The following is a 27,883-nucleotide window of genomic DNA, read 5'->3' on the forward strand; positions in this document are numbered from 1 at the left end:
ACAGCCTTTCCTCCACTCGACACACGCATCCTGGTTTCCATTTAAAGAAACAACTGGAAACCATTTTCTATCCCGTCCAGTTTTTCCTCGGGAGCATGTGGAACGTATTAAGCTTTTCCAGGAGGGTTAAATGGGTTTTGCCTTGCAACTTACAGAGTTTTCAACTGCACGGGCTGAGATCTGGCACAAGAGCCCTGCCTGCTCATCCCCGCCGCCTGCCATCAGCCCTGGCATCTGGGCTGGAAGGAGGATGCTTCGGCTGTAACGAAAGCACGGAGGTAAAAGCCAGAGTGCACAAATTTATTTACAAAAAATTCAAATTACAATATAATACAGGAACTTTTTACACACAGAATATTAGAACAGTTTACTACCAGAAGGTAAAGAAAAATATGTTGGGGGATTTTTTTGGGTGTGGGGTTTTTTTTTTCTTTTTTTTTTTTTGTAACAAACCACCTATTTATTTTCAGCTATTGTTATACAAAGTTGCAGAACATGCACATCTTTACAGGGTTTCTTTCTTTTAATATAATGTTTTGCTAAGTGCAAATACTAAGTTTCTCTCTCCACCTTTAAGGCAAGTAAAATGGGACACTGCAATTAACCATGAGAAGTACCTGTTATGGAATCAGCCTGGGCACAGCAACCTCCCTGTCCCCTTTTGAAGGACAAATGGTTTCAAGGACTGCAGGGCAGGAGGGAAAACGGGATGCAGATCACAGATGGCTCTGGTGCTTCTGCACTAAGTTTTGGGTTTCTTTTTTTCTTTTAAAATAAACTGACCCAGATCCGAGTGCTATCAGAAACCACAGCTCAAGGTCTCTTGGGTTAAGAGGGGAGGAGAGGCCACACGCGTTGGCTGTGGAGTAATTTTCGGTGAAGGGAGTGATCCCTGGGGAGGGAAGCAGCTCGGAGCCCAGCACCACCCCAGGGCTGGGCAGAGAGCTAAGGCTCATCGCTGGGGGCTGCTGGGCGCAGGGCACAGCCGCATCGCAGACCAAGCACCCATTTCTCTTCTCTCAGACACAAATAAGCTCATGGTTTTGGCAGGGGACACGGGGACAGTGGTCCCCTCTTCCCCTACGCCCACCAGGCTCCTCCAAGACCATGACCATCACACCACGGCAGCAGCAGACCCTCATCAGATCCCGACCACGAGGACTGAGCACTGACACTAACCTGCCCTTGGCACCTCTGCCCGACACTCCTCCATCCCTCACGCTCCATCTCTGCGCTCCCCCCTGCCCAGGCTTTGCAGACCTCCAGGCAGCTCTAGACACGCACCCAATCACCGTTTTGCTAGTTACTGCTCCCAGCCACATCGCCCTGTGACACCCATCACGTTTCCTTCACCTTCCACGTCTGGGCCACCGGCTCAGCACCTGAGCTGTGCCCCAACTGCTCGAACCCCCTCCACTGCCTGACCCCCCCCTTCGCACAGGCAGGTGCTGGGGGACAACCGCAACCATGCTGCTGGGAAAGGCACAAGGTTCAGGAGGCCTGGAGGGCTCATCCAAGCTGACCCTTGAGCCCAGAAAATCTCAGCTACTAAAAAACCAGGATTCCCTTTCTTCTGACCTGGTTCTAAGAAGCAGCCGTGCTTCTTCTGACCTCAGTCCATTTTCTTGCCACCCTCTAGTGCTGTGAACACAGCCCTCCCTCCCCAGATCCCACGGGACGCCCTGCTCCTGGCTACCGCAGGGAATCGCTTGGTGCAAGGCAGGATTTAAATCTGGTTAAAACCCAGCTGAGCAGCAAGTGATAAGCTCCGGCAGCCCCCAGACTACTTCCAGAAATAAATTAAAGAAAATTATAGCAGCAAGGGAATAGCACTTGGTTATTACTGCTAGAGAGACGGCGGCACTGAGGAGCTGGAACTCCACAGGGTATGTCCAACCCCAAGGCAATGCCCAAGAGTGGAAAAAATCGCTGACTCAGCTCCAAAAGACATAGAAGTCCCCCCTGGGAGACCCTTCTGGGAACAGTGGTCCCCAGGTGCTGTCCCAGGCCACGGTGGAGGCTACCTTTCCCCAGGAGCATCCCGCCACCAGCACTGCACCCATCGCTCACTGCGTGCCCGAGGGGACGCTGTGCTGGGAGCGGACATGGAGAGCTGCGCGAGGGTCTGGCAGGGACCGCGTGGCAGAGGCAGGGAGTTTAACCTGAAAAACAAATCAAACAGAGATACCTGGATGCCAAGATACAGGGGGGAATAACGGGAGAGGAAACGCACCCAGACAGCTCCCAGCCGGACAGAGCAGAACAAAGCCCGGATCAAACCACTTGGGAAACAACAACAGCACAACCGGGCTGCTAAAAGCTAGCACAGCATTTCTGGGAAGAGTTTTGGGGCTTTTTTTTTTTCCACTTCAACCATTTTCTTTTCTAGAGGGGGCCCATACGAGACAGCACAGCCAAGGCCTGTGGGGAGAGGGCTTTGTGCCAACACTCCTCCCACAGCCCAGCAATACACCCCCTGCTTCTTACAAGGAAGTTTTGCTTTTCCTAAATCCTCACTTCCTAAGTCCAGCAATACTCACGTTTGCCTTTTAACATGCTTTTCCAAAGCCAATTAAGCCGAAACACACATTTTGCAGAAGGCATTAAGCGCCGCGGAAGCAGCCAGCTTCCTGCAGCACAAGGCTACAGCTGCCCCTTCGCTGCAGGGGGGTCGGCTAAGGGGGCTCCCGGCTCACCGCTGCCTGCACGCACGACTACAGGGGCAGTTCCTCACCCTTCTGCTACGACACACATCACACACCACCATCTATGCATCTAACCAGGTTATTTGCCCAAGCAGTTTTGCAATGAAGAATGCAGCTCAGGCTCCAGGTGCTTCTATCAGCCCTGTAAGGACTGCTGCCAGAAGCAGGGGGAGATGTGGGATGCCAGATGAGAACAGCAAAGGCCATGTTTTGGAAGCTGACAGGCACTCACCCCTAGGGGGAAAAAAGTCCTGAGCCCTTCAAAGGGGGCAAGTTCAAAGGTTAGGGTGCCCGAGTCTTTTGCTACTTGTTAAAGCCCTGAGACATGGCCCTGGGCTTCCTACTGAGATCTCAGCAATGAGATGGCTGCTGCATCCCCTCACTCCACTTGTAGAGTGAGAAATGCTAGAAACACTAGACTGACTTGGTTTCGAACAATTTATTTCTGCTGTGAGGTGCTAGCAGGTTACAGGGATGCCGGAGAACATGGAACCCAGCCCTGTACCTCCCTGCAAGCAGAAGGCTAGGGCTGCCGACTCCTGTTACCTTGCTCCTGAAGGTCTTACTCAGATGCCAAGTCTCTCCTCCCTTCCCCCAAGACTCACTCGATTGTGTGGCAGCTGCTCCGACTGGTAGGATTTTTGGAAAGTCCCCGAGTGACAGCTGCATCCTTGTGCTCCCCACAAAGTCTCACTTTTCTTCCCAACAGCTACCCGAACAGGCTTTGTCAAATCTAAACATCTGGATGCCCAACAGAGGGAGAGACCCCTTGGAAACGCAGCACCAAGCCCTGTAGCAGCACAGGTTGAAATGTTTGACCGCAGAAGTTCAGAGAAGCTCTAGAGAAGGGTGCAGTGCAGGTATCTGTGAGCCAGAGCCCGTCCCCTTCCCGCTGGCTAAACCAAGGGGGGCTGCAGAAGGAAGGGTGGTGGTGTTACGGGGGTGGCTTCGCCCTGCAATGACCCTCCACCAAGTGCTGTTTGAACCAGGTCAGAACCGGTGTCGGGGCTGAGGGCCAAAGTGCATAGGCAAGTTGTGCTCCAGCTGAACATTGATCTGAGGGAAATCATAGTTCACCCTCATGTTCGGTAGTGGGGGGACGTAGGGGGCAGGGATGGGGCCGATGTTGAGGGGGATGTTATTGTACATGGGACGGACGGGAGGGAGCGGGAAGGGAGGGTGCACGAAGGGGTAAGGGGGCATCCGGGGTTGATGGAGGTTCTGAGGAACGGGTCTGGGGATGACTTCAATTCTCTGGATTTTCTCCATGGGCTTTTCTGCAGGAGGGCCAATCCGCTTGAAGCTGTTCTCTGCAGAGGGAGGAGAGAAAAGAACCCGTCATCCCACAAACAAGAACTCACCAAGCTCAGTCCATGGTCTTACATTTGCAGTTGGCATCCTCCATCCCCGGCACGTTCCTTAAGCACGCTCTCTGCGGTATCGCTGCTTGCCCCTTCCATGCTCCACACACCAGGGAGCACGGCACTAGCCTTCCAGGTCGGCTCCTTTCATCTTTCCACCACACCACAGACAGGGAACACCTCCTTCTGCACCCCCCATGACACAGCACAGAGGCTATGCTGCCCTTCAGTGGAGGGCAAGTGGAGAGGAGACAGGTCTGTGCATCCACGACATCTGACGCCAAGGAGAGCTGAACACGCATGAAACCTGCTGGCAACAGCCCTTTAAAGCTAGGTGGGTTCCCCGGAGGAACAGGGTGAGGCTTGCACCCTCTGGAGCAGGACTGGGGTGATGCTGGGTGCAGCACAGCAATGCACAGAGAAGCCTGCAAACAGCCAGGCTCTGGGAAGAACCCAGTGACGATTCAGACTCGGCAGTAGCTGGGAACCATGAGCTCTCCTGTCATCCTCAGTCTGATCTCAAAGCACAGGTACAGACTGGGACTTACCTCCATTTTTCTTCCTTTGCTCCTCTTCAGCCTCCTTCTGAATCTCCTGGATTATCTTCTCATCGTCTTCCTAGAAATCACAGGAGTACCAAGAGTCAACAGGCTAAGTCCTGCTGCAGCAACCTTCTATTCTCCAAGTACTGCTGCTCTTTTCAGCACGTTTGCACGGGGGGGAGGGGGGAAAAAGTAAATTCAGCTGAATTGTCCTCATCTGGGGTTGACCTAGACTTAGTCAAAAGCAAGGCTGCCACGGGGGATGGCAGCACAAGCCACTTGTGTAGAGCCAAGCCTACTCCACGGACCATGACTAAGAGGCCAAGATCAGCTTTCCAGGGAGATCAGTGTTAAAATTCATTGACTTGATGGAAACCAGAGAACTGCAGCCCAGCTCCGCCCATCTGAAGAGTTACTAGAGAGTTGTTAATCTTTTAAATGGCAATAGCCTATTAAATATTTACATTATGCTAGCGCTTCTAGAGTTTTTGGCCCAACAGCTAGAATTAACACAACTTAAATCCTGGCTCTAGTAGCTAAACGCTGCTGTGACGAGGCCATTTAGATCTTATCTGTAAATCTGACGAGGGCATAAATCATAATATGTTTCTTTAGTGTCTATCTAGAGGTTATAGCAAGAATATTCAGACCTGCTGCTCAACAAGAACACAAGGACAAGCCAGAAACTGAAACAGAAACTGATGAGAGGCACCTTCTGCCTCTCATCATCTTCAGTTTTCTGAACCCAAAGGAGCAGCAGTGAGACCGAACAACGCGGTGAAGTCTCAGGTGCTGCAAATATCTAGAGAGATGGCATTTACACCACCTTTTACTAGATCGAGGGAGCGTGATGGACAAAGTCTTGGCAGAAGACTACACAGCTCTTGAGCTAGGAGAGGCTTGCCTGGAGGGATGGCCACGGGCACCGACAGCCCGTAAGGTCCAGGCAGCTCTTCAGCTTTACACCAGGCCGTGCTAGTGCTGCTAGGAAACCAGAGAATCACCCTGATCCAACTGTCCCCACCCAAGAACGGCTGTGAAAAGTGAGTTTCTTCACTGCACCACAGCATGCAACAGCTATCGGGGTAACAAAGATCACACCGAACAACTACAGAGACATCTCCCTCTTTGTGCCAGGCAGCAGATGCTTCTGCTGGCCATATGTGCAGTGATGGCAACAGAGGTCCTCCCGGTCTCTGCAGGGTTGCGTCCGCTGCTGCTTTGCATCCGTTGGGATGAAACACTACCTGGCACTTTCAGAAAACAAATGAGAAGAGCTAAGCCCCCGGACAGTGTTGGTACTCTTGATGTTAGTTATCAGGGAAGAAGGCCAAGAACAGGAGCTGCTGGATGACACACACCACCTGCATCAGGCACTCGGGGTCCACCTGCACAGCAAGGAGCATGCTGTTTGCTCCAGCACTTCCTCCATGAGCGCTAACGGTGGAGCAGGAGGGGAACCCCAAGCCCCAAGCACCCCACAATGCACAAGGCTCTGCCTCGTTTTATTCATCCTAATTTCAGTATTGCCAAAACCCATTCATTTCTTCCTGAACACTCTTAATGCGGAAAATATCCTCTATTTTGAAGAGCGCTCTGGGACTAAATCCGAAATATGCTTCATGTGTGCAGCTATGTTGAAATTATTTTAAGTCTAGTCAGCTTCCCAGTTCCAATCTCATGGTCCTGCACATGTCTAGCAGCAACGCCTGGGAAGCTCGCTAAGATGTCCCCTCCTCCCGCCAGCAGATAAGGTTTCCCTGGGAGACTGAAGTTATCTTAATGCGCAGAAAGCCAACAAACTCAATACTTCCCCCCGCTTTTAGTATTCTGAGAGTCAATGGTTAAAATTAAGACTTCCCAGGACATGCTCCCCGCCACCTGCCCCCTCCAAGCAGGCTGCTTCCACGGACTGCTAATTACAGCCTATCTATCTCCATAAAAACTGCTGAAGAATGGCTCTTCTGAGCCTATACAGAACTTCTAGTTACCCCCCCAGTATCAGATTCCAGTGTTCCCTGGCTGGAAAACCACCAGGGCACGGTCTGCAACCAGCAACCAAACCCCCCCTGCTCCTTTGCCGCTTGAGCGGCACTCCCAAAGGGTGGCCCCAAAGCTTTGCAAATGGAGGCAGCCACCCCTCCCCACTTTATTGCCTTTTACTGGAAAAAATGCACCTGAAGGGTTTTTTTAGTTACATGACAAGAAACGTATTTTAAGCTCAACTGGATGTCACCCCATCTCTCTCCCTCACACAAAGATAAACCTCACCTTAAAGCCTAGAAACATGCAGAAACACCTTCTAACTTATGAAAAGTGCTTTTACTTTAGCCTAAGGCTGTGATTAACCCCCTGAAAGAGCATTTTCCCAGGACACTGCCATCCTGCCACCCCCCCACCGTGATGCTGCAGCTCCTGCAAATGCTGCTGCTGACACCGAGCAGTCCTGCAGAAGGCTGGGGAACAGGGCACACGAACAACACAACTTTATGAGATCCTCCTGCAGCAAGGGCTACTCGACCCTCCCAGTTTAAACTGCAGCTGACCTCTGCACTAACGAGGGCTTGACAAAGCCATCTGCCCCTGGGGCTGGCGAGCCAGCTGCATGCAGACCCAAGGTGATGCTGGCTTCAATTACTGCAGCTCCCATAGCTCCAGGGAAACACTGAAGAGCAAACCCCATCTGCCCGACCTCCCAAATGATGTCTGTCTTGCAAGGACAACAGAAAACACGTCACCCCAATTGCAACAGCCAGAGATCCCCACTCAACCTCCTCCCCTCTTGCTCTTCAAGCAGGGGTGCACCTTGCAGCACGCCCTGGGTGCAAAAAAACCTGCCGAGAACAGATGCCCATCAAGATGACCAGTTCCCAACTGGTTTGGCAACTGCAAATCACAGCAGAGGTGTAACAAACCTTGTCTCCGAGAACAGCAGTTATCAGCTTTGTTGCTTCTCTGCTGATAAGAATGTATTCCCACACTGGAAGGTTAAGATGCATTTGGACTTAATCCTGCACACCCAGCCTTGGGTTAGAATGATTTTTGCATCAGTATTTCTGAAAAACCAGTATCCATTAATATAGAAAGAACAAAAATACACAGCACAATATGCACCTCCCTACTTCAGGAGGTGACATTACACTTGGCAAGCAGCACAATTCGATACCTGCAGTATTTAAGCAAGATTCATGTCCCAGATGGAACAAAAAAAAATTGCTATGTGCACAGCAAGATAATTTTAGGGTATTTGTGAAGGAAAGCTGACGCCACATGTTCTGTCTATTACATCTTGCACCGGTGCAGGTCAGAATTAAAAAAGAAGTCTCAGTGCTGCAAATATTCACCATGTACAACAGTGATTTCTGCAAAACACCTCTAATTCTTTGGGAAGCAAAGGCTGTATTTTGATTCCAGCGTAACTGGAGAGAGATGACAGATGCATCTAGGGGTAAAGCATCCACACCAAAAATTAAGTTTTCATTAGCACACTTACGGCTGGCAGTTGTGGTAAGAAACCATTTAATGTCACATGGGGTAGAGGCTGCAGTACAATTTCAAAAGCCTCTTGTGTCCATTTTCCTGAGCGGGTTCAAGTCCCTTAATAAAGGATTAGATTATAATTTTAATAGCCTACTCACAGGCTGCATGGATTGAAGGGATTTATCTTGTCAAGTTAACAGTCATCTTCCTGTCAGCTGCCTTGCCTACAGCAAAAAACCACCACCACACAACCCCCCTCCTCTAAAAGAAAAAAAAAAAAAAAAAAAAAAAAAAAAAAAAAAGAAAAGCAACCTCCCAGACCCTGGGGGGTTCTCAGCACCAGCCAGCTCGCATGTTTTTTGAGCAAGGACATAACTTGGCTCTCCGTGCGGGGCAATGCTATAGCGTGGCCCTTCCCCGGGCTCCGCTGCATCACGGGAGAAGGGAGGTGGTCAAGGGAAAAATGCAAAGGCTCTATGAGATGTGTTCACCCTCCTTATCTGCAAACACTGCAGAAAGCAAATGCAGCTATTGATAGCAGCTGCATTTTTAAGCAGCAAAACAATGGATGGATGGATTTTTGTCCTGAATCGGACAGTGGGATGCTCTTGGCCAGAACCATCTCCAGTCCTGTAGCCACCAAAAATTTTCAGCCCTGGCCAGCCCGAGAGCCTGCCTTTGCGATCCCCCACCCGCCGAAGGATCTGGGCATGGAGGAGGCTTTTCCTTTCAGCCCTCTCCCATTGAATCCAGGGAATGCGGCGCGCACAGAGCCAATGACAGCAGAAGGCATGGCTGGGGTCTGCGGACGGATTAACTCCGGAGCTGGGCTGGGTTGCTAAGCCAGGCACCTTTTCATGGCAGGGAGGCCTGTTCCAACAATGCTGGGACGTGGCAGCCACGGCCAGCACCCACGCAGGGCCCTGCACACATAAACATACGGCCCCTCAGGAACAACAACACACAGCGGCAAAGGAGATAAAAGCTCCGCAAGACACACACGGACACCCTTCCCCCAAATAAAACCTCCTCTGCCCAGAACAAAAGTGCCCTCCACCGAGCTTTTGAAAGCTCTGTTTTTATCTGCTGTGCTTCTCATCGTCTTTAATGATGAAGTGTCGCAGGAAAGCGGCTGCCCCCCTCCTGAAAGAAAGAGACCCGGTAACTATTGCTGGGCTGCACAACCCCTCCCCTGTCTTTAGAAAGCGCCTTCACCACCACCGCCTCCCCCTTTCTGGCTTTTTACTGCTTGCTTTTTCCACGTACGTGTGGCCGCAGCCGTTACTAATAAACTTGAAATGATTTTTCACGACGGAGCCTTCCAAAGGACTAAGGGGTTTTGTTTCAAATCATTCCCAGATCAGCTGCGGAGAGCCTGAGCAAGAGCAGGCATCGGCTGTCTCCAGCACTCCGCCATGCAGCAGGAGGCAGGGATAAAAGCAGGCTGTGCTGGAACTGGAACGGGGCATCCGCAGTGCTGCAGGACAAGGGGGGCCAGGACCGGGATGAAGCACACGCTGGTGTTTTAAGAAACGCAGAGTTATTTTAACAACAGGCATTCCATCTTGATAGCTTTCTGGGAATACCCTGCATCACCCGTATGCTTGTGATTAAGGCATTTTATAGTATGTTAAAAAACAAAAACAAAAAAACAAACCACCCTCCGCCCTACATTTAGGGGTGCTTCCCCCCACCTCCAACTCCTAAAGGCAGCGCTGTGTACTTCATGCATTTTCTTAATGCATCTGTAGTTTTACAGAGTCTTCACTCAACATCTTATTTTTATATTGCTAGAAGGAGGGATAATTGCAAACACCTTATACTGATTAGTTTTCTGCTTTGAACTTTAATGATGGGCCTTTGGGAGTGTTTTAAGAGTTTAGTGAAAACATCTTAAAATTGAAAGCCAAAAACACCGCTGTGCAATATTACTGATAGTCCAAAGACGGGTATTAAATTAAACATAATACATACAAGAGCAGAACCTGGTTTACCAAAACAATCAGAATGCATTAGTCAAATTGCACCGTGGGATTTGTACAAACCGGCTAAAACGCACACATCAGCCTCAGGTTTGCTACAGCTCTTTAGAAATGGGGGAAAAGGCAGCCCCCAAGTCCCAGAGCCGATTCTCACTGCTCTGTCCTGAGCTTTGTCTCTGGCAATATTGCATCAGCCCCTCCCGCAGCCAGCAACGTCTCAGCAAGCCGAGCCAAAGCTAGCACTGCCTGCGGAATAGGCACACGAGGATTTTTGGCCAAGCAGCTTACTGAGAAGAGCTCCTGGCACGTGTTCACATCCTACAGGGGTGCAGGGCACAGATTAGCTCTAGAAGAAATGCAGTGATTAAGCGATTACTGCCTGCTACCCTAGAAGCTGCTGACCACAGCCCGACTGCAGCTTGTCTCTGAGCCAGCAAATATTGCACCGATTTAAATTAGACTCTAGTCTGATTACAGCACAGGGACAAGATTTTAACTAACCTTTTATTATGGGAAATTTTGAAGCGTCTGCTTTACTCTCTCAAGATCATTTGAGACAAAGACTAACAGATGCTGCAGTTCCTAGAGGACTGTCTTTAATTTGTTTTTAACCCAAGCTAATGAATAGGTTTACTTATACTTTTGCAAGAATCCTTTCAAACTCAGAAAACGTTAAACCTTTGGAAAAGCACAAAGGTTCCCTCAATTTTGCTGTAGGTAATGGGGAGTTAGATCCAAACCACACCCTTCACGAAGGTATGAGATCAGCCAGGTCTGACAGAATGCCGAAGCCTACATCCGTGAAACACAAACGGACAAGACCACGGTGCTGTCACCGTGCCACTGCTCTGCTGCAAAGGCAGGTCTGAGTTAAGGCTGTACGTGAGGATATCAGAAATTGGAAGAAAAAACACCCTGTCACCCAGTGGAAGCCAGGCTTTGGTGCCACACGTGTGCCCTCCACATTTCGCAGCAAAGCCTAATGCAGGGAGAGGGGTGACAGCTCCTAAGCGATAGGGCTGCAAATTTCACAGGGGACGAGACGACCCAGTCTTGTCTTCTCTGTACTTGCACACACATAGAGCATGGCTGTAAACGGGTGCAAGCCCATGGCAGATACCATCTTGCTACACGCACAGCTTCTGTTGTATACTGACTTCAACAGAAGAAACTGAGCCAACAGAAGAAACAGAGGAGTTGGAACAGGCACGAGCAGATGCCAATGCAGCAGCCAACAGAGCTGGGATGGGGTAATCCCTTGGATGCACATCATCCCTGACAAAGGACAAGACTCTACTGATACAATGGCCTTTTGCTCTTTCATATCCCCATGCCAAGATTCAAAGGCTTTCCTCCTCTTCACACATACCACATTAACTCCTGTTTACATCTCCCAGAGGACAGCGCAGACCACCCAGGTGGGACTGGCTTAGTGTCACTAAGCACCTCACAGAGGGGGACCATGCGCACAGGTATCCATCACTTCAGTCTTAAGATGCCAACAGTTGAGTTTCACGTAATTCTTTGTGGCACAGTGAGGACAGCCACCCACCTTCATCTCCCAGCCCATCAATGCTCCGTCATTTAAAAAACAAACAAACAAAAAAAAGAGCATGCAGTGCCAGCACTTTGCTGATGGTGGGAAATTTTTCTTTGCCACAACATTGGTTAATTAGAGAGCTGGAAATGGCCCAGTGACAGTGCCCCCTTTGTGCTCCTTATTTATTTATTTATTTAAAAGTACAGTAGGAGCTTTTTGAGAGGCCTCCTGTTTTCTCTGGCTCCGAACAAACACCATCATGCAGCACAATCAGCGGCCTGATGGGAACAAAGGATGCCAGCGCTGCAGAACCCTGAATCGCATCCCAGTGGAAAACGGGAAGGAGTGGGACAGGAATCCGAGCAGTGCAGAACCAGGTGTCAGAAACACAACGGGGGTGCCTAGAAGGAGATGTCTGTGTTTGGTTTAACGCCTCACACTGACAGGATAATGCAGGGAATAAAAGCAGGCAAGCAGAGGACTAGGAAGTTTACACTGGTTGCGACACTGCTGGGATGTCCCCAAGGGCATGCAGGTGGAAGGGAGAGATGGAGAGTGGCTTTTCCTGGGCTCTGTACAAGCGCAGGATGGTGCACATCCCCTGCAGAAAGAGGGGCTGCTAGCAGTCTGGCAAGCTGCAGCAGCCCAAAACAAAGGAGTGTTGGGAAATACAAAGCTCAGACAAGCCTGCGAAGGCAGATCTGGCAGATCCACATCCACGCTGCTCCACTGCTTTGCTGAAATCAGCAAATTCAACTCCTGCTCCTACTTACAGTCCTTCCGAATTCCCGGTATCGAAGACTTCTATTTACAGAGACGTTGCAGGACGTTTTCCCATGCTTGTCACAGCTACAAGCTGTATTAAGTTACTACAGCTTCCCTTACAGCTCAGTACATGCTTCAGCTCTCCCTTTGCAGCTGTTGACAACAGCCGTGAGAACAGCCCGGCCTGCTGGCTTGCAGGCAGTCTTCTCCACCGGCCCAGCTCTACCAAGGGACCGCAGAGCCAGCAGCCGGATGATCCAGGCACCAAAAAGACACAAATTCCCTTGCCTCCAGCTCGGAAAGCCATACCAAACAGCATCTCAGCTGCAAAACTAGGAACGAGTCCCAGTAATCCCAGCGCTGGCTCCTGCGCCTGGTGCCAGCACACGCTCCCCACCAGCTCTTTCCACAAGCCCCGCTCCCCCGAACACCACTCTGAGCACTTCCAGCCACAGCCCTTGGTCTAACAGGAGCTGTTTTTCCCTAAAGCAACACCAGTTTCTTCCAAGTTGCGGTCAGATGTGACACTGTGCTGATGTAGGCTTCCAGTGTATTTTTTAACTGCCTGGGGAAAGGGAAAAAGTCGCGCTGTCTAAACCCAGCCGTTTTCCTCTGGTGGAAGGCGTGTATTTCAGCGCGCTGGCACGGAACAGTAATTGAAATCAGGGTGCGAATCATTCACAAAAGTCCTTCGTTACTTACTGTGGGATCTGTCCAAAGCGAGCACTTTGCACAGTCCTGGCAGGGAGCCCCGGGCGAGCGGGGGTGCTGGCAGAAGTGGTCGTACCCGTTAATGGCAGCCCGGCAGAGGTAGCACATCTGAGCACCGCATCGGCAGGACATGCGGTTGCAACCCTCCGATTTAATGAGGCCAGTCCCACACTTGTGGCATTTTCTAATTCGGGCAGCTGTCATTTTCTCTTCTCTGCAAAGCAAGAGGAGGGAAAAGAATTAGAGAAGGGGTGCTTGCAGCCACCAGCCTGCGGTAAAATTACTATTACACCATCCCAGCGATGTTTTAACCCCCCCTCCTCTTTCCTCCTACACCATCCCCACGGCCCCACCGCTGTTCCAAGGAGGTCTGGGCTCAGCTCCACTTGGAAGCAGCCCATAACAACTCAAGAACAAATTAAGTGAAAGAAAGTCAATCACTGGCTGCATGCTGCAGACCCGATCCTGGTTTCCATGTGAGCCAAGACACTGCAGCACCAGGCTCTGGCTTGGGAGGAATTTAAACTGTAAAGTTGAAGGGCCAAAGGGCATGTGGATGCTTGACTTGGCTGAGGAGAAATACAGCTCCGGAGATAAAAGTTCAGGAAAAGCAAACCCTCCCGCTGTCATCTGCTAGCTCGTTTTATATTTGCCTGTTGCTCCAGCTACAAAGTTGCCACGACTAAATTTTTTTTTTTTCCTCCAACCCTGGCTGCTACACTCCAGCTTTATTTGGTTTTTGTTAAATTTAAATCAGTAACTGAAAAATAATCACACCTTTCCCCACAGAGACTGGGCTTTCCCTCTTCTCTTAAGATTCCCTACATACATTTTCCAGAGATTCTTGCTTTAGATTCAAGAGATGGGTTTCACCCTAATGGAGCGCAAATGGGAATCCAGGACAAAGCACAGTCCTTGTCCCCAGGAGACATCCTGGCAGCAACACGTGCTCCAGTGCAAGGGCTCAGCTCACAGCAATACTCTTTTGGCACAGAAATGGAGGAAAGCCTCAGTCATTTAATTAAAAGACTTAAGAATATAAGTTGTCATCCTAAGGGCCAATTTTCTGACCGCTGGAGATCACGTTACAATTTAATTCACAACCTAGAAGTGAAATCTGATGACAGAAGAGTAAAGAGACTGTGTTTTCATTGAGGGAAGCGCAGTTCTCTGGCTGCGCTGACCTGGCAGTGGGGAATGGTCTCCCTTAGCCAGGCATCTCCACCCAGCTACTCCAGCGGACCTGCAAAATCAACATATGTTTGGGAGATGACAGGGAGGTATTTTTGAGGAGGATCACAGCAGCAAAACGGGCTACGGTACAGCCCCACCAACTGCTCCGTCAGCACAACCGGAGGAGTGGGGGACGGCGAGGTGGAAACTTCAGCTGCCTTGCAGTTATACCTGGCCTGACCTGCATCCAGGCGTTTGGAGATACACTAAGAGTAGAAAAAAAAACAAAACCAAACCACCAAAAAAAACCCAACCCAACTTGAGACTGACTTTCCTCTGAGCTGCAGCTGCTCTTCCCTTCGCCACTCAACAGGATGCTGCTCATGCAGATTTTTTTTTGGAAACTTGGAGCAAGGCAGGAAGTTTGGCCTGAACTCCAGCTGTGCTTCCCTTTCCTTACACGCTGCTTCAAAAGGAAGCTCGCATTGCATCAGGCAGCTAGACTCCTCTATCCGCAGCAACGCTCTGCTAACGGTTTTGCAACTGCTAAGTTTTTCCTTATTAGGGGACATGAAAACTCGTTTCTTTCCCTGTAGGCGAGAGGGAGGAAAAGTGGCAGAAAAAAAATGACATATCAAATCTGTAAAGATTTTTTTTCTGAATTAGGGACTGTGCAATGAGCAAGCAACAGCCATTCAGCCTCCCAGTGTGGAGCTTTCCAACCTCTGCTCATGCCAGACTGAGACTGAACCAGACAGGAAAGGACTGGGTGATGTGGGCAAGTCCCATTTGACTGCACTGGACATGCAGCTCCATGGATGAACCTTCCCTTCTTTCTTAAAGGCAGAGAATTTTGTCATTTACTGTAGCAATGAGGAAGATCAACCCTGAAAAGGTTTTATGGGAAACACTCGGGATTTACACCTGCGTATTACAAAATATGACTCTGCTCTGTAACAATTCCTACAAACCTGTTTGAAACAGAGACATATTTCTGTAAGAAAACACATCCCCTCCCACAAAGCCAGAAAGCAGTAGCTGAGCAAACCGCCCATTGTCTCCATTCCAGATTTTTCACAGGGCAATGATGACTTACTGTGACTCAACACTGCTTTGCCTCTGCGCGACACCTCCCTTCTCCCCCCAGCAGCAGCTCTAATGGGGGTTTGTCACCTCGGAGAAGGACCAGGTGCCAGCCTGCGAGACGCTGGGCTAGCCAGAGGAGCAGGCTGCTCTGGTAACAACTCTCCCACGCTCTTAAATTACCAGCTGAATCCACCACCAAGGATCTTTCACAGAAAGAAATCCCATCCTGGGAGCCTTCTGACCCCTCAGCTTTGACGTCCCTAGGACCTCCCTGATGGAAGGTAGTGACACCCAGCAAGACTTAAGGGCCTCGGCTAGTTGCAAGAACAGAGGGGTTTCTCACCCCCTCCACCCTGGAGTAGATTGCCTAGTGTCCTGCTATGGCAAGTTCATCTACCCCCCATTCTTGCCTGGTCAGGGAGTTCACTTACATGGATGTCCTGTATTTGATGTCATCCTTCTCAGCCAGCTGCTCGCAGGTGAGGTTCATGTGCTCCTTCCACAGCCCCTGGCACTTCCGACACGTCTCCTGAGGAGAAGAACAAGTATTAAAGGAAGAGAAGACCCAGCACACCACTAACAGCATTAGGAACTGGAAAAATTCCCATCTCTTCCCCCACCACGCTGGAGGGTCTCAGTTGAGGATGGGGCTGGCAATACGGTATATAGAGGTCTGCAGGTCTGTCCTCCGCTGGAGACCAGAATAGGTGCATCAAATACTGGGAGCCAAAGGGTTTTCCAAGGCACAAGAACCCAGGTACAGAAAGAGTCCACAAATCCTAGTTCACCTCCAACTCCCGGAACAGCTACCAGGTTCACCGGTTACTTCCCAGAGGAGACGGCGGAGATGAAAATGTGGTGCTAAAGGACATTCAGTTCATCTGTTTCCTGACCAAAACCATTCACCTTTCTAGAAAGGGCTTCTAACTCAGCAGACGATGGAAACTTCGCAGCTGCATCAAAAACTGCTTCAACCATGCATACAAGCAAATCCCTATGACGCTTTGTAAAACCTGACAAAATAAAGTTAAAGCAGTTTATGTGAGTAAACAGCTTAAAAAGACAGGATGTGGACAAATGTCCCTAAACCAGATGTGGGATATGAACAAATATTTATTAATTTAACCAGAAGAGCTGAACTAAGAGCAAGTGACTGAACTTGCCTGTTCCTGTAAACTCTTTGGCAACAAGGCTCTAATCCGAGCCTGGTAAAGCTGTGTGGAAGCGGAGAGCCGTGGAGGCACTATTGGCAAGGGAACTTGGACTAACGCTGGGGATAAGTTGATTTTTTCCGTTGGCTGGCCAAAGAAAACATAATTTTGTTTTGGGTCAAACAAGAGATTTTCCTTTAATTTGAGGAAGATTTAAAAACACCCAGATCAAACTTGGAAAAAGTACACATTTCACAGTCCAACTGTTTCATCTTCAGGATGGCTGGGGCTCAGGGTTTTAAATCCAACTTTCTCCCCCTGGCAGGAAAACCCATATGGCTGTGAAGCATCCTCTTCCCCTCCACACAAAAGAAGGTCCCAAAAGAGCTTTGCCCAGCCCTGGTCACACTATTAGTGAAAAACAACAACTGCAGCAACAGATTTTGTCTGAATACGTTACCTTCATTTTATTTTAATGAAGAAATTGAACGTTTATACGAGATATGATAGAAGTAACTGCTTAAAACACACGTAGGCAGCAACACTGTTTTTGATCATGAATCAGACAAACAGGATGAAGACCAAAGCTTCCAAGGAAGCCATCCCTAGGAGGGGGTTGCAAAACGTTGGCTTGTTTGTATTTGTGCTTGCTGGGAGATGCGTAACAGCTTGTGCTTTTATCTGGAGAATTAAAGACTCCTCGTGCTGGCTGGCTAAGCTGGACATGTTTGCAGACTGCAGGGTAAGGGCTGTAGGATGAGGAGAGCCAAGTGTGTGATTGCATCCCAAAAGCTCAGCAAGAGGATTTTGTGATCACTCACCTTGCAAATGCACCCTTTGGCAGGCAGGCTCTAGTTTTCAGGGGCAGTAAATGCCTTGGTTCTATTGATCCTCATGAATCATTCATCATACTCTGTGTCTTCCTGCTAAAGCTGTTAAAACAGGCACCACTTTGTGTGTGTTTGTTGGCAGGTCACATCTGGCTGTTATCGGCATGGGAGGATCACACTCTGAGCCGCTCATGGACCTGGATGAGGACCCACCTTCCCCTTTTATTCTCAACACCCAGCCACATGCCATTCCAAGATCAAAAGCGCCGTAGGTCTTGGGTTTTTAAATACATCAAGGGTTAAAAGACAGTCTTTGGAGCCCTGCTACACCGAACCACTTTCACATGCCAGCAACAGAGATTTAGCAGCTTTTTGCCAGAAGGGTTGGCACATTTTCCAGCCAGGAGCCTACTATTCCCAATTACTTAACTCCAGGAGCCTCCTTTGCTGCCGAATTAGAAACGATGCCCTTCTGAAGCAGATGGTACCGCTTATACTTTTGTACCAAGTCATTCCTTTTGCTACTGCCACCATCCTTGCTTTGTGCGCTGCAGCTATTTAAAAACAATGCCCTCCCTTGAGCTGAGGCTGCTGTTACTGGCCAAACAGTTGTCTCCTACACTAGGGAAAAGGGATTTCTGTGCGGGCAAGGAGATAGGGAAGAGGCACGGCAATGCTGATTCCCAAGCGCACTGGGATGGCATGAGATAGGAGGTATCCAGTTCTCTGCATTACTGTGACTGCTGCACAGCGAGTGCCATCACAGCTGTGCACATTTCTGGGATCCCTCCCAAGACGTGTTGGCCACGAGGAGCTGCAAACCCACAGGCAGCTCTGCCTGCCTGTTCCAATGCACCCCACAAACAGATGTCCCCGTGGCTTCCTAACTCCGAGTGTCACCTGGTGCTGCCTCTGACCGAGCAGTGCCATCCCCAAAACAGAGACAGGGCAAAAATGGATGATACATGTGCCATTAGCAGAACTCGATGCGACTTCTCCCTTTGCTCTACCCAAGACAATGGCACATTGTTGGCAGTTACAGGAACCCGCGTTGGACCCCTTCACACAGAGGCAGGGAGAAATCCCCTGGTTCAGACAAAGGCGACTGCACCAGTGCCTGAGATCACAGCTCTTGCTCGAGAGAAGAAAAGTGACTTTTAAAGATTTTTACTTTTAGTCGAATCCAAACTCGGCTGACGAGGGTTTCGCACATCTCACGTAGCGACAATTCTGATCTTCACACTTTCCACAGGGGGGTTCTTGTATTTTAGAAGCAGCTTTTTGTTTGATAAAGAAACATACTCTGCCGTTACCATGTTAATTATCCTAAACAGACAGTAGGATAGCTGATTTCTTGCAACCAGCCTAGATTATGTCTATTGTAAGAGCACCACCTGGCACTAAGACTGGCTACCACAATGTAAGGCGGCACCAAAACCCACATGAACAGAGAACGAATCCTTCCCAGCCCTGAAATCTTCTGCTCCAAGCGCAGCAGCCAAAAAGCAACTCACTCCACCAAAACAAATACCCTTCCCAACTTTTCAGCACCTTGTCCATTAGCAAACCCTAGCCTGCTCAGGTAAGGGGAACATGACGTGGGAAAGCACGTTTTGTTTTAAACAGCTTTTCAGCTGAATTCATCAGTTCTGGATAGCGTGAATTCCATGCGTTTCTCCTGCCTTTCCCCAGCCCGCTCCTCCTCGCAGGCAGGTACCGCTAACGCAGCTTTCGGTGCGAGGGCGGTGTGTTTGCAGAAGCCTTGGCATTAGCAGACGGCTCCAAACCAGGCATGGATGCAGGAGATTAAGTATCTGCTGCCTGTTACATCTGCCCAAGCTTGGCAGGCAGCCTGGGAGAGTCCATTAATGCACCGGGCTGGGCCGGCGGAGAGGAGGATGTGATGGAGAGGGTGTTTAATCGCACACTGTAATCTCCTCACTGTACATCTGTTAGAGGTAGTGGCTCCGTTTCCTCTCGCTGCCTGCCAGGAAGCAGCCGGGCTTAACACAAACATGTTTGGGTTCAGGAGGATCCTTTGTTCCCAGGGTCAGCAGTGCGGATACGCAGCTTTCTGTGCACAGGGCCAGCCTGGCTAAGGGTGGCCAGTTTACTTTTAGCATCACAATCCTTAGATGTCCTTATTAATTGTCCCAGCACCTAAAGAAGGCAGAAGGGAGAGTTTCACACCCACCTACCACCTTCGTCAGTACTTCTATTGGTACTTGCAATGGATGCCACAGTTTTCAAACACAGCTTAAACTTTTTTTCCACTCCACTGTCCACAGAACATAAATCTCCAAGGTCCAGCTTATCTATCAGGGGGGAAAAAAACAAAAACCCAACGCAAGCAATCAACTTTTCCCTGCCAGTCTCCATATCCTTTTGGCTCCAGCCAGGCTGTTATACACACTGCTGCCAGTGCAGATGCACCAGCTTTCCTGGTTTCAACCCAAACGAATGCCACATGGACAAAAACATCAGATGATACACAGAGATCACAGACCCACTGCCCACAGCATTCCTGCGTGCCCGCTCCTTCTGTAGGAGTTTACACGAAGCCATTTACTGATGGAGCAAAATGCAAAGGGAGGTGGGGAGGCTCAACTTCAACAACAACAGGCAATGGAGCCGGCTGTCGTCACCGCCCTCCAGCTCTCAGTGGTGGCTCTGAGCTGAGTCCAGCGCTCGCCTTAGCTCTCCATATGCTGGTTAATTAAATCCTGTTGCCGCTGTGCCGTGTGCTCCCCGTGTCCCCCCAGGAAGGGCCAGCTGCACACTCCAGCAGTCTCCGCTGATGGCACACATGGGGACGTCGGCTGCTGCGCTCCCCGCTAGGAGCGAGAAGGAGGTAAAGCAGGCTGCGTATCCCTTCGATGCTCGCTGGGACAGAGCCCCAGTGATTGATTCCCTGCTTCTTCCTGCTTTTAGACACACAATAGCGCAGGCTAACCTCAAACAGGCCAAGTTTTACCCAAAAGCAGATGTGAACGCAAGAGTCTTAGAATAGCACCTCAGGGCCAGTCCGTACTGCACTGGTTTAATTAAAGGGCTGCAATTCCCAACCAGACGAGTTAATGGGAAAACAAAGAACCACACAGTCCTCCTCCCCACAAAGTCTCCACTGTCCATACAGCTGCACTGACCTTAACTAAAAATGGATGCAGAAGTAGCTAAATGAATACAACCTTTAAGCATGGATAAGCTCTCATAAGCAAACTCCTTCAGGGCTGTTTCTGGGATTTTCTAAATGTTAAGCTGGGATAAAGAGGCTATAATCCAGCCCGAGACAATCCATTTTGGTGATAGACCCCTCTTTAGAGATGTACAAACACTCAGCATGGGGAAGTGAGCTCACAGCTCTGCAGGTACCTGACCGCCCGGTACTTTCTGCTCCTGGAGCCGCCAGCATCGCCACATGCCACGGGTGACATAGGAGGCAGGTACCAACCTCAAAGGCACAAAATCCAGGCGGCATGGAGAAACAAACGCCATGCTGCGGAGGGGCACTGGGGAGGGAGGAGGTGGGCGCTGGGTGGGCTCGCTGCTCCCCCAGCACGGCTGTTCCCCGGGCAGCGCTGCCGCTCAGCGGCCACCAGCCACACCACAGGCCCTGGCACAGAACGGAGGAGACGGCAGCTAAGAGAAACCAGTGATGCAGAGTTAGAAGCTGGATAAAGAAAACATGCATTTATATCCAACACCCACCGGGAGGGTTGGTTCAAGCTTCTACGGCCATATATTAAACCCCATGACCAAAAGCAATGACCCCACAGCCAATGCCTCCTGTTTCGCATGTTCCTGTTAAATTCAGCATATTGCACTCCCTCCCCATCTTTAAGACACTGGAGATACAAAATGCCCTTCTGCATCCACAAACACGCTGGCAGGCTGGTTCCCATGGTAGTTTGGGTCATCTGCATTAGAATCTAAGAACCAGAAACATGTGGTAACTCCCACCCCACGCTTGCCTAAGTCAGGACGACTATCTCATATCTGTAATTCACAAGCTCCTGAAAAACATACACCAAAGCAAGGTTTTCCCCTCCCCAGAGCTTGACTTTAAAAGGCCAGATCAACTGCTGGTTTGGATGCAGCGGTTAGAGACCTAGAGAGCAAAAATACCTGCAGCTTCACGCAAGAAGTGCTGCTCAGCATCAACGGCACCCTACAGCTGCTCAGAGGGGGAAACTGTGCTAGCAGGAGAAATCGCTCGCTGATCTCGTGCTCACGTACCATAGTGCAACTAGAGTAAGAGAAACAGCTCCTTCACTGAGTAGGGTCATGATTTAATTTGAACTTGTACGAAATGTTAAAAGTTTTTTGTTTTTCCATTATTTGGGATGTTTTGAAAGAAGGAGTTCTGTTTCAAAGCTATTTCCTTCTCAAGCTCCAGAGGCGTCAGGAATGCATTCAGAAGGTCAGTTGCATAGATGAGCACTGGAGTATTTGCATCACACGTTCATCGCACTGGGATCCCTTCCCCTGAACTGAGAAACAAGTGTTTCTCATAAGGATAAGCTTTCCCCACTGAAGTAACGTTTTTCAGAAGCTAGTCCCCTGCCCTGAGCAGACCGATACCGCACGCAGTGCCTCTCCAGCTCAGCACACCGGGAAGTTTGGATATGGCCAGGGTGGACTGGCTTTGTGACCTACCCAGAGGTGATCACCCACCAACCTGAGCCAGCCTGCAGTGCAGGCAGAGCAAACCTCTGCTTGGTCACTTTTTAAAGCCAGGTTAAACAGAGCCTGTGACCTCATGCTGAGGATGTTGTCTAAATCAGTATACCTGAGGTCATAGGGCCCAAAGTTAAAACGAATTCAGTGCATGTTACTGGAAACACATCTGTAGCTGTTAACCACAGTTTTTAGATGTGTTGGATTGCAGATAATAGCTATATGCCTTCCCAGCCAATGTAAATAATTAAATACTAGCAGACTAGTTCCAAGCACTCGGTAGCTGACCCTCTTGCGTCTCCCCGCAATGCGGATTGCCTCACCCCATTCAGCAGAGAGGTCCATGAGGTTATCCATTTAATCCTACACACAATCTGACCCTAAAAGGGATGCTGCTTCCAAGAGCTGCAGCTCTACATGATGAAATCTAGCAGGGCTAAGTAACACAGGCAGCAGCTATGGAGCTGGTGGAAACAACAGACACCTTTAGGAGAGGAAGAGATTTAGATTTCAAGACAAGCAACCTGATTTTTAAAGGATAACTCTGGAAGATCACTCAAGGGGTGGCACCCAAGGACATCAAGAAGGTTAAGGTGTAACAAAGGCAAGGTATCTTATTTGCAGAGGTACCTGCTAACGATGCATTGTAAGACTGAGACAAGGAACAATTACTGAAGTTCATTTTGAAACTCCCCTCTTATATCACCACATGATAAACAAATCTTCCCATCTTCCCTCCCCACCCCATGCTGTCACCACCACCCACCCCCAAGACACAAATCCCTTCCCAGGGCTTTGGGTGGCAGGAACTGGAGAAAGCCTCCTCCAGATCTGTCCTATTTTTCTTGTGGTTCTCTCTCCCCCTACCGTCTCCCGGATTTTATTGTATTACAAAAGGATTGCACGAGGAACTCTGTTACAGATGTCCTCTTCTCCATCAGCAGTTGCGTGCAGACCCAGTTTATTAACACACCTACAGCCGCTTTTAATGAGCCTCTGCAATATAGCAATTTTGATGGTAATTTACCAGCATTAAATGCACTTCATTTCCAATTTACTGTACTCTTGACCTACAGCAGAAGTTAACACTCCAGGTCATTATAACACCAGCAAGGGTTGAGAAAAGGTGAACTGTCTGAGCGGAGCACCTATGCCGATAAATAGCTTTAGTTTAGTTACAAATACAGCTTCAGAAACTGGGCAAGCACAGCTTGCTTTGCTAGGGAAATTAAACCCAAACGAGGGGAAAAACCCAAAGTAAAGTGCTCCTAGCTTTAAACTGGCCACAGTACAACAAAAATAAATAAATCAAAATGTTGGGGAACTAGCTAGGATAAAGAAAAATTAAAGCAAAGCGATACCTGGCCTCTTTGAAACTTCAGAAGTTCAGATGATTTATTGTTTTAATGCCTATGTGGTACAGTTACCTCGTACCTGCTGCTCGCCACAAGAGCTCAGTGCAGACGCTAAGAGAGCTTTGCAGCCCCTGAACCGAACCACAGCTACAAGCCTTTCAACTATAGTATTTATAGCTATAGTATTTATGGCAGATAAACTGAAAACGGCCCTCTGAACTGCTAACCTCCATCTTCCAAATTCACCAACGTGACAATGAGTCATCTGCAGCTCATTTGCTATGCTAAAATAAGCTAGCGGTAAAACCAAAGCCCATGGTCCGTACCAGCAGACTGCTGAAACTTCCCGTCAAGAAAGAGCGCCGTGTGGAATTGAAAAAGACAAAACCACTGAGAAGTGCAGCGTGATGGAAGTTTACACCTGAAGCTCCAGTGCAGATATCCACTGAATTTCCTCCCGCGCCACAAAAGCTATTCAGATGCCTGTTCAAAATAATAATAACGATAATAAAGATATAAGCAAATGAGTACCCACCAAAATAAAAGCAAAGTACTGAAAGCTGACCAGGGCAATAGACGTGCCAGTAACTCCCCAGTTCCTCTTTCAGAGCTCCCAGATGACGCTTCCATTCCCTCCTGCACCTAAAGCACCCACCAGCCCAGCCTAACACCAGCTGTGCCAGGGTTTCTGTTTGGTGCAGAGGCGGCAAAGAAAGCTCAGAACTGCAGCTTGGGGTGGTTTTTCAAGCCCTGCTAAGGCTGTTTGGCCCTGCAGCTTTAGTAGATGTAACACGCCTCCCCAGGGCTACAGGGAGCAGGCAGACACGGGAAGGAGATGCAGTGAGACAAGTGATGTCCAAAACCATCGGGGCACAGGCTGCAACGATCAGAAGTATTTCTTACTCAAAGCACACCTTGCAAATGGGGGAGAATCACTAGCTTCAGCCCTTGCCAGGGGCACGCTGGCACATCCCACAGGTTACTGCACCAGCACCATGTGCATCAACAGGGGTATTCTGCAGGCAGGATCGTATCAGCCTCAAGGCTTGGAAATAACAGAGGAATGCCCAGTGCACACCCTGCAAAGACACCAGCCCCGCCAAGGAGCATGGCAGAGGGGATACAGCCACCTGAGGCCACCACCCAAAGTGCCTGCTTACCCTCAGACCAGTCTAATCTTGACCAAAGCCGATCAGCCACCTTAACTCCTGAGGCAGGACGGGCAGGTTAATAGCAGTGGTGCTGCAATATCCTGCCAAACGAGGGTAGCTCAGGACACATTTGTCTTCTAATTAGAAGAGTTGTTTAATCTGTAATTTAATTTTCATTTCAATCATATATTCCCTTTCCATTATTTTTTTTTTTTAAAAGTCATAGAAAAATGTGGGGCTTGGAAATGTTTTGGAGTAAGGGGAAAACCACCTCAGACCTGCAGACTTGGAAGCTAAACTGAGTTAGTAATTCCAAGGGCAGCCTCTCCACCTGCACCAGCTCTGAACCAAAAGCTGGTAATCCAGCAAGACAGGCTCGCTTCCTCACAATCGTGTGAGACTGGGCAAGAGGCAGGGAAAAAGAGACAGAAAATGTCTTGAACACGTGTTCGAGGTCCCAGCATCGCGCAGAAGACAGCCCATCGCTGCGAGATGGGAAGTGCACGCTGCAACCCTCTGCGCTGTGAAATCCCAAGGCAAGCAGTTCCCTTTGTTACAAACACTGATCTCAAATACCGGTTCCCCTCTTTTCCCCCTGCTTCACTAGAACGGTGTGCTTGCTTAGGTGCTCAACTATTTGCCTACAAACCAGAGATGTTACAAGCCTGTTTTCTATAAAAGCCAAAAAATGTCCAAGCCACCTCATCCCCAGGGATCCGTCTGAGCCCCAGCAGTCATTCCCAAGTAGCAACAGTCATTTCTGCCACCACCCAAGCACAATGACAAAACAAACCGGAATATTTCACAGTGGATCGCCGACGTCAACTCAGTTTTGAGGGGAGAATCCTGGCTGGTTCAGGAGAAGGAAAGCCATCCTACCACCTCAGGCCACCGAGGAAAGCGGCTGCTGTTGCAAGATGGGGGGGGGGGGGGTCCACCGGTCACCTGTACCACACGCAGACCATCTCCCTCTTCCTACACCCATACGGCAAGAAAAAAAAATATAAAAGAACTGCAAGGATGGAGCACTTTGGTATGGCCAAACGTAGGTAAGGATCAAGAGTGGTGCTTTGGGGGTTACCTTATCAAAAGGGTGGATTATTAAGTTATGCTGTATGTGCAGTTCCTCCAAAAGGATTAAGTATGATACCCTCAGAGGGGTATGAACCACGGACAAAAATGCAGAGTGTGGGATACCGAAAGATTAAATCAACAATTTTGGCAGCACAAGGAAGGTATTTAGAAACAGGCCTGCTTTCGGCCATTTCCCCAGCCCCTGAGCAGCTCATAAATCCTATTCTTATTTTCTTGGTACTTCTATTGTAAAGACAAGGAGAGGAAGGAAAAAACAAAAGTGCGATCACAAATACATCATTGTTAAAACAGAGTTGAAGAATATGCGGATGCTACTGAAATCTACTTCCAAAATGCTTCCCCAACAAGTGGGGAAGCGTTTAGCTCCTACTCACCAGTTAGCAACCCTGGGGAAGAGGCTTTCCATGTCAGCAAACCCCGCTGCCCTTCCTACAGTCAACCACCAAGGAATGGAGATCTTCAAAACACCTTTCTCCAAAACAGAAGCCCCAGCCGCACACCCACAATGGAAGCAGTGATCTGGTGAGGGGTGGCTGGAATTAAACACGAGATCTGTAACATACTGAGATGGATGCATAAGGCCATGTCCACTGCTCTCACTTCAAAGGTCCGATTTGTTTGTTCAAAAGGTGCAGGTAGGGAAATAACAACCAGTCAGACCAGGGTAAGAACGGTTTTTCGGCTGCCTGCCCGAGGGAAGAGCCGGGGAGCCTGTAAATGAACCATTTTGTTTAGGTCAGCAGCTCCTGAAAGCGAAGGAGGCTCGTGGACATCCCGGGAACACCACAACATCCCTAACCAGTTACTCCCCACTCCCCCCCGCCACTCCCCCCAGTTTCAGAGCTCAAGTGCTGAATATGAACCGAAACTAAAGCAATCAGCCAACAGATTTTGCAGGGCAGAAACACAAGCTGTACCACTCAAAAACTGAGCCGTTTAACCGATTGCCAAATGACCCATTTGCATTAATGTCGTGAAACAGGATATGAAGCACTTCGCAGCAAGAAAAAGGAGATTCACCTTATTAGAAAAATACTTTTAAGGTTCAAAAGTATTTTGCAGCCATGGATGATTTGTAAAAGATGTTATTGGCTGACAAAGCTGGCTTTTGGCTTACTAACACCATCAAAAATTACCACCCAGAGGGACGTTACCTGCTCTCAGCTAACGAGAGAGCCAGTGCCATGCATCAGGGACAAAGACTGTATCAGTTGCTGCAGAAAACTGCTCTTTAGGGTTCAGAAAGAAAATTATACTGAGACATCCCCAAGAGGCCAAGAGAGCCCCCCCCAAAAGGCCAACAGATCTTGCTTGGTGTAAAAGACTGAAGGTGATAACCAAAAGGAGTGGGTATTGTCCTTCGCTTATCTAGGTTCAGAGTCACCTGGACTCAGACTATCTGAAAACCATCTTGGGTTTGGAGCAGATAAACTTCTCCCTGTGAAATGAAGGAGAGCCACAATTCCTAGTTGCTGTCTTAAGCAACAGGACTGAGAACCTAAGGCACCCCTCAAGCAAACAAAACCAGCACCTCCAGGTAGATGTTGTAACTTGGTTTATTTTAGCCTAGAATTTACCATGTCGCAAATCACCTCCCCACCCATTCAGAGCGGGTAAGACCAGCCCCTTCCCCCTGCCTGACTTCTCGCTTCCACTTCTGACCCAGGATTTTATTGCAAAGGGAAACCAGCATTATTGGCCATAAAAGGCAAAGACCCATCTGTCACATTTCTGCAGAGTGGAGTCAACAAGGAGGAACTTCAGCGACTTCCTTAAAACTCCGGAAACACCAAAGGCCACTGCCATCTCCCCTGTCAGGATTAAAGGGTTTTTCTCCCACTTCCGAGAGGGATGCACATGGGCAACGACAGCAGACAGTGGAGAAGAACAGATGTCTCATTTTAAAAGCAGACAAAAGGAGAGGGGAAACAAAAAAAAAAAAAAAAAAGGCAGAAGCAAACCGGCAAGAGTCAGGCAGTGTTCCGGGAGCTCTGCCCTGGGCTCCCACGTGTGGTCCGGGAAGCCGCTGTGCAGGCACCGCAAATGCACGATGCGCTGTTATACCAGGTGACCCAATGTGCTCCTTTCCACGCAACCCGACTTACATATCTGCAGGAAAACGATGCTTAGCAAGCTGAGAATTTAATTTAAATCAGGAATGTGTTTGGCCTTTTAGTCATTGCATGTTTATGTTTGCTTAACAAACCCCTACGTTTCTTCCATCAGATAATCCAAATTCCTGAGCTTAAAATGCAGACAAGTTCAATCCAAAAATAAGA

The 27,883-nt window shown here is 49.2% G+C and overlaps 1 protein-coding gene across 3 annotated transcripts in view; it reads right to left on the minus strand.

The window, feature by feature from the left end:
• Positions 1-279: 279 nt before the first annotated feature.
• RNF216 (ring finger protein 216) overlaps positions 280-27,883 on the minus strand; it is an 80,958-nt gene continuing 53,354 nt past the window's right edge. For all 3 annotated transcript variants that reach the window (XM_056335909.1, XM_056335910.1, XM_056335911.1), the window contains exons 14-17: positions 15,777-15,874; positions 13,078-13,300; positions 4,615-4,684; positions 280-4,015 (exon numbers count right to left, since the gene is read on the minus strand). In XM_056335909.1, the coding sequence (XP_056191884.1) occupies positions 3,696-4,015; positions 4,615-4,684; positions 13,078-13,300; positions 15,777-15,874 (711 nt within the window). In that variant the 3' untranslated portion in view covers positions 280-3,695. The remainder of the gene's footprint in view (positions 4,016-4,614; positions 4,685-13,077; positions 13,301-15,776; positions 15,875-27,883) is intronic.

This window comes from Falco biarmicus, chromosome 4, assembly GCF_023638135.1.
Source record: "Falco biarmicus isolate bFalBia1 chromosome 4, bFalBia1.pri, whole genome shotgun sequence".
Classification (NCBI taxonomy): Eukaryota; Metazoa; Chordata; class Aves; order Falconiformes; family Falconidae; genus Falco; species Falco biarmicus.